At 35.1% G+C, this 11,819-nt stretch overlaps 1 protein-coding gene across 1 annotated transcript; it reads right to left on the bottom strand.

Annotated features, from left to right (window-relative positions):
- Window positions 1-10,237: 10,237 nt before the first annotated feature.
- LOC145792034 (DExH-box ATP-dependent RNA helicase DExH8-like) lies at window positions 10,238-11,487 on the bottom strand. The gene is made up of 5 exons (XM_082872515.1): window positions 11,437-11,487; window positions 11,220-11,342; window positions 10,994-11,132; window positions 10,650-10,918; window positions 10,238-10,540 (listed from the first exon to the last, which is right to left on the bottom strand). Exons 1-5 carry the CDS (start codon window positions 11,485-11,487, stop codon window positions 10,238-10,240), a joined length of 885 nt encoding a protein of 294 aa, XP_082728641.1.
- Window positions 11,488-11,819: the final 332 nt, after the last annotated feature.

Here is an 11,819-nt window from a genome sequence, read left to right as displayed (position 1 = left end):
TTAGGGGAGAGACTGCAGGCGCCAAGTCTTTGTCTTGTAGCTTCAGTTGTTTAAATGTGTCGTAGTACATGATTTCACATGAACTACCCTGGTCAATCAGAATCCGCTTGACGTCAAAATCCTTGACTCGGAGAGTGACGACTAGGGCATCATTGTGAGGATAGTATATTCGATCCAAGTCTTTATCCAAAAAAGACATAACATTTGTTGCCTCTGTCTTCCCCTTCTTGATGACAGGTTGTGCACTTAACACTTCTCTAAAGTGCTCAGCCTTCTTGATTGATCCCCTGAGCTCGCATACACGCTCAGGTTCAAAGACTCCATGTATTACATTGATAATGCCTTGAGGTGGGGCGTCGATTGACATTCCGTTGGGGTTATTGTGATCTTGGGGGGCTGGTTGTGTCCCTCCTTCAATATATTTATCCAAGTGGCCTGCTGCCACCAACTCTTCCAAGTGTTGTCTCAATGGCGTGCAATTCTCAGTGCGGTGCCCTTTTTCTTTGTGGAAGGTGCACCGTGATCTTTCGTCATAATCCTTCTGGGCTTCTCCTAGCTTGGCTGGCCACTTGACGAAAGGCTCATCTCTTATTTCGCTAAGAATCCGATATATCGGTTTCTTGAACACCGTGGTTATGGCAGTACGGATTCTCAACCATCTTTTATCAGGGTCTTCCCCGTTATCTCGTCTGCCACGTCCGTTTTTGCTCTGACGATCTACTGTATTGACCTTTGCTGAGGTCTTCTTTTCTGGTACTACGGTCGCACTAGATTTTGCTTTGGCTCATGCGCCATCCTCTTCTACCCTGATGTGCTGATGCACTCTTTCCATCAGGGCTTCCATAGTGAGGGGTGGCGTCATGGTGATCGAGTCCCTCAGTCTGTTCCCAACTGGAAGGCCTCTTTTATACTGTGTAATGGCGAGATTGGTGGGGCAGTCCCCAATCTGATTGAATGTCTCCCAGTAGCGACTGTTGTAGGATCTTAGGGTCTCTTTATCACCCATGTCGATGGAGAGTAGCTGATCGATCTCCACCGGGGTTTTAGTGTTTGTTCGGAACCTTGTCACAAAGGCTTCTGCTAATTGTGCCCAAGAGGCTATGCTGCCTTATGGGAGTTTCTCAAACCAAGTCAAGCCTAGGTCGCCAAGACTTGATGGGAAGAGTATGCACATTAAGGCCTCGTTTCACCTGTACACAGCCATGACCTGACGAAAGTGGCTCAAGTGTGAGTAGGGGTCCGTCTTCCCTTCATATGTAGTGAATTTGGGCTGAAGGAAGCCTGATGGTAGGGGCGCGTTTTCAATCGCCGGAACAAATGATGAAGTCTGCAGCCTTGCTAATGCCTTGTCCGTCGGTTCATAGGCAGGGCGCGGTATTGGCATTCCAACCTCGACGCTTCCATGCGTCCGAGGAGCCAACCGCTGCAGGGCTGAAACTCTATGTGGATCCCTTGCCCTGGCATCCTCCTTGCATCGTGCTTTCTCTTCGAGCACGGTTCGTAAGTCGGATGATCTAGGTAGTTCTGTCTGTCTAGATCTAGTTTGGTGCGAATGTGAAGGCCAATATGTGCTTCCTTCAGTGTATGACCTTTCAGATCTCGTCCTCTCAGACCTGGAGTGACGAGTTCGGGAAGACCAGGATTGAGTGTCGCCTGTCCTGAGGCTTCTGCTCTCTCCTTGCGAGGGTGTAGTATTCCTACTACGATTTTTTGAGTGGCGAGGGGGCGTCTTGTTTTTGCGCCCCTCTCCTGTTGCCACTTCTTTTTTCTTCATCTGGCGCTTCAAGGCTTCCATGTCCGCCGCCATCTTCTTTATCAATTCATCTTGCTCTTTCACGCGATCTTCCAGAGCTTGAGGGTCAATCCTCCGTCTTTGTCTGTCGGGACTTTGAGAATGGGATTGACGGGGGCTGTGAGTCCGTCTCCCCCTAGCATCCCTTCTGGAGGTATGTCTTTGGGGCTCCAAGTCCGCCATGGGAGGGACAGAAGGTAATCCTTCACGCCTTGCGCCCCCTTCTGGAGTTAGTCCGTCGACGGCGGACTGCGGCAAGTCTTCAATATGTGCCATTGATTGTAAAGGGGAGAAGCTTTAATCAAGAGGTTTTGTTCTGTCTGGTCTTCCCACAGACGGCGCCAATTGTACGGGGAAGAAATAATTCTCCTCGTATAATCCTGTTGACTAAGTCCACGCTCCTCCGTACGACGTCGCTTTGTCACCTGAAAACACAAACGTGAGCTAGCCGGCGGGTGTGTGCCGGAAACCTCTCCGATGCCTAAGTCAGATAACTTGACAAATAGACAAAGCTCAATGTATTCAGGAAGCAAAATTGTATGTGGGGTTATGTTACCTCCTTCCAAGGTGATGCTTGTGAGCTTTTATAGGTTTCGAGTGGCCCAATCCTAGTAGGACTTTTATTTCTCCATGCAGAGTCCTCCTAGGATTCATACTCCTAAAGGATAATGCTTATCCTTTTACACCCCCCCACTGCTTAAACCAAGTGGGATGGTTTTTACTATGACCGAACTACCACATGACCGAAATAATACTGGCTATACCGAGCCACGGAGTAGGCCGTACTAACAGTAGTTCGGTTCTTCTTCTTGCTATATCATATTTCGGTTCTCTCATGCATGAACCATGATGTGGTTGGACCGATCTACCGAGTAGCAACATTCCGACCGACCTACCCAGAATACATCATGGCCGGACTATCTCCGAGACCGGCCTTACTAGAAAAGTTGTACGGACCGATGTAACTCAACATCTCTTTTGGGCCGAAGTAACTTTACCATTCTTGAACCGGAGTAACTTTCTTACTCTTGGATCGGAATAACTTTTACATTTCCATTGGGCCTTTTTATCCAGTCCTTCGTACTTTGGGTCGTAAAGCCCATCTCACAGCTCGGCCTAATTTTTACCAAAAATTACCCTCTCACTTTATGTTTACACCACCATCCAAAATTTTATGCAATGATATAATCAATGATTCTTTAATTTGAGTATTTATTTTTATTTTTTAATTTTGTTTTAAGGTACTTACAATCATGTAATATGATAAGAATTTCAGAGTGCAAGAATTTTAAAATATGATTGTTCAACTGAGAGTGTTATGGTTTGATTCTGTAATCAAATTTTATTTTTTAAATTTTTTTCAAAAAATAAAAGCAAAAAGAGAGAGCTTAGGATCCAAGTAAGTAGGTAGAGGGTGTATTTTCTTTATTTGGCAATGAAAAAGACCGCTAGTGGAATTGATCTGTTGCACCGTCCACCTCAAAGTAGATATTCTCGTTGCCTTTGGTTGTCTGATAATTAGATTTTTCGTCCAACCAAAAATAGGAAAACAAAACGTTTTATTTTTTTTTTTATCTCCTCGTTTGGGAACCCTCTATTTTAGTTAAAAAGTTATTAAATTAGCTAAAAAGCCAACAACTCATACAAAAAAGTCAAAGATTCTATTTTCTCTCTACTTTTTGCACATCTTTTCGTAAAAAGTCAAAAAGTCATTCCAAACATACTAATTTTTTTTAGCTCATATTTTAGCCAAATAGTCAAAAAATTACTAAATTAACCTGTTCCCAAACGAGACTGGTGGAAAAACATCACAACAACACAAATTTATGGTGCAATTTTATTAAATTATAGCACTAGCTAAAGATGGTTATTTATCCAACAATATTACGATCTTAAACTTAATTATTTAGAATTATCATCTTATAATTTAAATTTGTTTTACATATGAACTTCACACTATACAAATTTAATTTTCACTACACACTTCCCTGTCCCGGAAAATTTGGGACTTTAAGCCCTCATCTCCAGATTTTTTCAATTAATAAACTCAATTTTGGGTTGCATTGAATAGCGTTAACAAATATCTGCTTTTTGTTTAAAAACAAACATGATCTTATTTTATCTTTTTTTCCGAAAATAATAATAATAATAATAATAATATGTTTGTTGCACATATATATATATATATATTTTGGGTATACACATGATTTTAAAACACAAAAATATAAACAAAAAAACAAATTTAGTGAATTGTTGGACGATGAGGAAGTTGACTACAGAGAGGGAGTAGTTGAAAGGTAGGGGTTGGAGGGAGAGTATAGATTGAAGTAGTGATTCAAGATTTTTTTGAGACGTTAGACTAAATATAAAATGAGTCATTATTTTATTAGTCTTTTAAAAAATTAAGATCTTTAATAATAAAAAATAAAATAAAAAATTGAGATTTTCTTGTCAGGCGTTAAGCAGCAAGCTAAATAGCTTAATAGTTGGACCAAAAAGGTTAATGAGAGAAAAGGAAATAAAAATTCGTTCTCAAAATATTTTAAAAACACATTTTTTTTTATTTTTTTATTTTAAATTTTAGAAATTTTGAAAACTGGTGGAGTGCAGTGGTGTTTCATCACAGCACAAAGTGGTGTCAAGATCCCATTACGTAAAGTACTGAAACAAGTAGAAAAGCTAAACACTGATTAGAGAGGATAATATGCTAAAAGTGAGAGTGAGAAAGTAAAGAACAGACTTTTCTTAGGACAAAGATCAAACTTGAATCAAGCGGATTATATTTCTATGTCAGCCATAAACAATCCAATAAAACATTTAATCATTGAATTATTGAAGTTTTGCTCAGCGTACACGTGAAGCCTACCACACATGCACATGCACATGCACATGCACACACTTCACCTAAGTTAGCAAATGATTTGTGTCTATGCACAATTATTCTTCTCTGGAGAAATAAGTATCAAAACATCACTTACTTCTGTTTTTTATTTTTTATTTATTTTTTAATTAAGAGAGAAATAAAAATAAATTATATCATATTACAGTGAAATTTAAACTCAAACATCATTTAAGGGGTGGTGACATCTCATTTTTCTACATTATATGTTCTAACATAGATCTATTTTATAGCATTCCCAATTTTTTAAAATGTTCCAACGGCTATCCAATAAGGTATTAAAAATGTTTTATATTAATTGAGCTAAATAGATGATTGAGTTAATATACTTACAAATGATTAATTTGTCTTCTTTTCTTTTTTCATATTTTGTTGAGGTTGAATAAACAATGGTTTTTATTTTTAGTGACAAGTTTAGGCAATGTTTGGGAATTAATTTTTTAAGTGATTTTCTGACTTTTTTATGAGGTGAAAAAAAATTAGTTAAACATCCCTCTCCAACTTGTACAATAGGATAGGTCCAAGATGTTTTTTTTTTTATTAGCTAAGGTCCATCAACATTTTCACAGAGAAAATTCAACTCAAAGAAATTTTACCTGACTCAGAGAAATTTTGACCCCGACTCAGAGAAATTTTGAATTTTTTCTGATATGATCATAGAGAAATTTTACTCTGTGAAAATTGAAATTTCTCTGAGTCGAATTTTCTCTATAGAATTGAGAGATTTTAACTACTATGAAAATATTGTATGTCATTTATCTTATAAAATTTTAATATTAGAGACCTTAAAAAAAAAATCTCCAAAAAATTATATGTATTTGAAAATGACTTTTTTCAATTATATCGAAAATCGTAAATTATTGAGTTGTTTGAATTTTTTGTAATAATTTTTTTTTTAAATTAAAAAATTAGGTTGCCAAATCGGACCTTAATCATACATCTTAATTGTATAATTCTCATGCTTGAACTTCAAAGAACGAGCAATAAAAACCCTAAAATATAATAATTATATTAATGGATGAATTTTATAGTTTTAATTCCATCAAAATAAAATTTTAATTTTATAAGAAGACATTGCATCAAATAAGAGAATGTCTCATTCACCCAATCATATTATTTATTTCACTGCTCACTTGATAGGTACATATCATCGAATAAAATTTTAATTTTATAATAAGACATTACATTAAATAAAAGAATGTCTCATCCATCCAATCATCTTATTTATTTCACTGCTCATTTGATAGATACATATCATGTGTTTTGGGTAATGGGTTCACACCACCCCATGTGCTGGTGTGGCGGGCAGGACAAAAACGGTTTTGGTTGGTAGCTCGAAATTTAAGGGCCCGAATGTCCCTAAATTTTTATATAAGGCAACAGAAAAAAAACAAGGCAAAAAAAAAAAAAGAAAAAAAAAATAAACTTATCCAGAAAAGGAAATTAGGGCCATTAGGGCCACTATTTTTAGGGCCACAACTCATTTTCCGGACAAAAAATACTGAGGTCATTACCATATAGCAATAATTAGGAAAAATTATAAATTATTAGGCTAGTAAAAAAATAATTATATTATACATAAAATTTTCTTGGGTATAAAATTACCATACAGAAAAAATTTGTACTAAATATAAGCAGAAATTATATCATACACAAAAAAAATTTTATACCACTATAAAAATATTTTTTCACTATTTTACTGGTTTGTAATTTTTCCAGATAATTATGGTTGGCCCCATAAAGAAAAAAAATCCTTTTGAATAGAAATTTCAAAAAAATGCAAGATTCGTACTAAAGGCTCCGTTTGTTTTGGAATGTAATGGGTGGAATGAGATTAGGATAGAAGTAGAGTTATTTAGTGTTGTGTTTGTTTATAGAGTTGGAGAAGGGATTAGGATGGAGAATGAGATTAAGATGAAGGTTGGAAGGGGGATTGAGATGAGGAGGTGGAGGTAGTATTAGAAAAATAGTGAGGGGATTATAATTTTTTATATGTTGAGCATTTTTTTAACATTAATGTTTAATTTTTTATATATTTTTATTTATTTTATTATTTTATATAAAATATAATTTAACAATTCCTACACTAATAACTATCATCAAAATAAAAATAATTTTATTTAATCTCTCACTATCAATCCATTCTATTCTACTTTGAAAAACAAACTTGCAAAGGTCGCACATGCAATTCTCGGATAACAAGAGTATCAGCGTTTCACATGCCTCGTTTTCTACGTCAATGGAGATGTTAGGTTTGGATGACAAGAATATGAAGAGTAATTGTTCAAGTATTTGGTTTTGTTAGAAATTTTCAATGAAAAAGTAACAAAATTATAAATATTATGGGTTCCATTAAACATTGGAATCATGGAGGCTAAAAAATTATATTTATGTTTCTGTTAAAATACCTGTCATCTAAACTTGAGTTGAAAAAGAAAAAGAAAAAGAAAAAGAAAAATATTTCAAATTACTAATTCAATACTACTAATAAACTAGTAATGATGTGACGGACGTGATGTGATAATTTGACCTTTATTTTTTATTTTTTGTTTTTTTTTCATTTTACACTGTAAAATTAGAGCATTGAATCAGTGGTAAAAGAAAAATGCCAATGGAGGCTAGAGATCTTTTAGCTTCCTTATGGCTAACAACATGGCCATTAAGGACATATTTTCTATTAAAGTGACAACCGCTAGCCGTTGGTGAAGAAGATATGGTTAGGCAAATTAGTGATTGGGCTGAAAAAATACATGGAGGCATGCATGGAGGTCATGTCTTGGTTTATGAAGGAAATTCTTGTACAAATAACAGCATGACACATGGGCAACACTATAGGGCTAAGGATCGCCTATCGCAAATCCTTGCTTTCTAGCACACGATCAAACTCTACTTTTCCCATGTAGTTCCCTTCCAAATCTTCTTTCTATTATGTCTAAATTTTCTTTATTACCATATAGCAATAATTAGGAAAAATTATAAATTATTAGGCTAGTAAAAAAATAATTATATTATAAATAAAATTTTCTTGGGTATAAAATTACCATACAGAAAAAATTTGTACTAAATATAAGAAGAAATTATATCATACACAAAAAAAATTTATACCACTATAAAAATATTTTTTCACTATTTTACTGATTTGTAATTTTTCCAGATAATTATGGTTGGCCCTATAAAGAAAAAAAAACTTTTTGAATAGAAATTTCAAAAAAATGCAAGATTTGTACTAAGGCCCCGTTTGTTTTGAGATGTAAAGGGTGGAATGAGATTAGGATAGAAGTGGAGTTATTTAGTGTTGTATTTGTTTGTAGAGTTGGAGAAGGAATTAAGATGGAGAATGAGACACTACTAAAAAAAATACTTTTTGCGACCGCCACAAGCCGTCGCAAATAATAAAAATACTGTCGCAAAAGACTTTTTGCGACGGCCTATGCTACCGCAAATGGGGGACGCAAATGTGGGGGTGGCAAATACTTTTTTGCGACGGCAAAGCAACGGTCGCAAATTATTTGCGACCACCTAAACTACTTTTTGCGACAGCTATTTTGCCGTCGCAAAAAAAAATTAAAAAATAAAAAACACTTTTAGCGACCATTGTTTTACTGTCGCAAATAATTACTTCTTAAAAAAAAATCATATACGGATTTGCTACAACAAAAAAATTAATTACAAGCACCAAACAATTTTTTGTTAATGAAAAATAACAAAATTAACAAATTAATTAAATTTATAATAGACATTATCCATTAACCATCCTTAAATACACTGTACTAAAAAATTCAAGTCTTCAAAAAAAAAAGAAGAGCAACTTAATCTTTGGCTCCCAACATCACCCGCTCGATCATATCAACTATTCCCTCAACAAAATTTGCAAAAACATATATCAAATTCAACCAGGTGCCTTCATAGTATAAAATGCTATGTAGTTAAATACAATATAAATTCAGAGAGACAGAGCCGTTCTTCAAAGTGTGAAATCCCAACTATTAAAATTCTAAAAATAAAATAAAGGGTGATCCACAATCTATAAGATGCTAGTCTGCAGGAGTAAATCTAGTAGAAAACCAGAACAGAGACAATATGATACCCAAATCAAAAATTCAAAATTTCCACAACCCGTCATCAAAAACCTATAAATTACAGTAGATTCTTCAATCTCAGTTCCAATTGGACATCTAGGATTTTTTTATACAACAACAACACAGAAACTCACAGTATCCAAAACAACAGCACAAAAACTATCAAATACCCATTAAAGAGAAGTGAAGAAAGAAGAGAAAAGAGTGCACCTTTGAGATCATGGGAGTTCCAATAAAGAGAGACTCAGATTTGAAATGAATTATTTGAAAATCACTTTGCCCTGCAAATCTGAAAAAGTTCTGTAGACAGCTCCTGCAAAAGGCTTCACTAGTTGGCGATGCTCACAGAATCACTAATATGACTCAAAACAGGTACATGAGAATCTACTAAAAGTGAAACACATAGCTCAAAAACCATGTCAATATATTAGTATTAGATTTTGAAAAATGATTGGTCATAATATAAATAGTATAAGGTAACCCTGTGCAAAGATATGATCAACCAAATTCAAAACTATTCAAACTGAAAGAAAGAAAGAAAGAAAGAAAGAATAAAATAAGATTAAGAAGAAGAAGAAGAAAAAAGGTCAAAGTCGTGAATTGTATAAATGTTACCTAACGGACCAAATTTCAGGCTCCCAAAACTCACTGGAGTAGATGGCCTTATTGTTAGAAATTTATTACATGGATCAATTTTATTATCCTTTTCTAGGTTATCAGTTTTTTCTTACTTGTCCATGATGGCTTCACAGTCCATATTTAAATCAGGAATAGTTGCCATTTTCAATGCATATTTTGTACTAATTGTTTTGACCTCTGTATCAGAGTAGATTCTGCAGAGTTATGCATATCAATTAACGAATTCATTCATTGTTCTTAGATGTAAGTAATATATACACAATGTCTTTGATATCAGTTAGACATCAATTGAACAATAAAAATCAAAAGGATGAAAAGACAATTGGTGTTCTTTGTAAACATACCTCAGCAGAATAAGCTTGGAATATGGGTAGAAAACGTTTCCGGCAATAGTCATTGAATATAAGAGTGAGAACTGGTAGAGAAACACAAAAGCTGGACTATGTACTAATGGCCAAAATGTTCCACCAGTCTCAAACTTGGGTGCATAAACATTCAATAGCTGCACAAGAAATATGTCAAAAAAATTCAAATTGCCAACCACGCAAGCCAGCACATGGACAATACTTGAAAATTCAGAATGGCTATCCACTAGGTAGAGAAATTGAATATTCTTTTGTGTACTGAAGAATTCCTAATATTCTTTTGATTACAAGCGAGTTTTCTCAATTGAATAGAGAAATTGTAGCAAATACAAAGAGAAACTGATAAAACTTAAAAAATTGGTAACTGCTAGTTACTCACAGTTGGGCATGCTTGAGCTCAATCTTGAGTTTTTGTTGAACTCTCTCCATTAGACTCAATTTAAGATTCACTGTATGAATCAAATCATTTTGCTTGAAGCTCGATTCGTAAGATTCTATCAACCATGTTAGAAACAACAGAAATTGCACAGCACAAAACTTCAAAGAAGCTCAGAGCCAGACAAGTAAATACCTTGAGAGAAAGGAAGAACTTGCAGACAGATCTTTTTGCTTGAAGTGAATGAGAAAATGAGCATTGGTTGCCCCTGTTGCACAGCCCTTTGACAAAAAATTTACATAGAGAAGGTTCCCAAGGGGCAGGAGGACCATCACCATTAACGTATTTATATTCGTTGCCAGATATGTGTTCTGTACATTGAACTCTTACCTATCGAACATGATGAGCAAGGAGAAAGATCAATACCATATCTTTTTTGGGTGAATAATATCAATTCAATATCAAGAATGGTTTTTACATGGCAAAAAAATTGCAATACCTCTTTGATTATAGTTGCCAAATTTTCAGCCACCTCATGTGACAGAAAGTAACTCGAAGGAACGAATGGCACAGAATTACATTTCCTTTTTTCATTCGGAAGCTCAGAGTGCTCATCATCTGCAGCCATAGTGTCCGTATTTCCATTTTTCTGACATGTGAGAAGACATGTATGTTGAAACTCGTAAGGCTCATAATACAATGGTAGACCATCAGCTGTAGCCAGAAATTTGGGTCGAAAGCGGTGAACTGAATTTAGTATATCTTCATCTGCAGAAAAACACACTCACCGTGAGATAAAACTCAAATCATGGTTGCATATACATGAGATTGTTAAACCCATACATATTTCTGCGACATGGTTTAGTGATGGCTGAACGAGATTGTGGAAAGAACACCATTCTTCTTCAGGGGCCAACAATAGTGCAGCTTTCATCTCATCAAAGTGTAAAAGTTGTTTCAGCTGATCAAGACGGAGCTTATCCTTTAAGAAGTAGACAAACGAATAAATTTTCGAATTCCATTGAGAAAGACAATCTTCCAGAAATTCAAGTGTAACAAACTACTTTACCTTGTAAACACGTTGCCAAAACTGAAATGCACAGAGGTTTGCCATAAATACCATTTCCTTTCTACCAGTTAGGGCAGTACTCTTATCATCTCCAGAATAATAGCAGTCAGTGTACTCTGCATACTGAAGAATATATGCAATTGATCAGAAAGAGGAATTGTTTGAGTAATCAAATGAAATAATGAAATTCTGAAGCTTAACAATTTAATAAATATACCAAAATTTCCTGCGCAAAAGGACGTAGAATAGGTAAAGGCTGTGTATCCATCAATACACCAAGTAGAATGCGATTCTATGCTAGAAATTGAAACTAAATGACATGAAATCGTGAAAAACAGAAATTGCAAAGAACAGAATTCCAAATAATATTGAAGGCGTCGATCATAAGAAGAAATCGCAAAGAACATAAATTGAAGAACAGAAATCGCGAAGGGCAGATGAATGCATCGATCCAAACCCTAGCAAATGTATATACAGAAAGTATGCGAGAGAGATCAAGAGATATTGACAGAGAGAGAGAGAGAGAGAGAGAGAGAGAGAGATTCATACCGTTGTTCTTCAGACGACGATGGGCGAGCGAGAGAAAGAGAATGATGTCAA

Source organism: Camellia sinensis, chromosome 5 (assembly GCF_055761805.1).
Source record: "Camellia sinensis isolate YWXY chromosome 5, ASM5576180v1, whole genome shotgun sequence".
In the NCBI taxonomy this organism is placed as follows: domain Eukaryota; kingdom Viridiplantae; phylum Streptophyta; class Magnoliopsida; order Ericales; family Theaceae; genus Camellia; species Camellia sinensis.
Note: the sequence above shows the minus strand (reverse complement) of the source record. Positions and strands in the feature narration are given on the sequence as shown.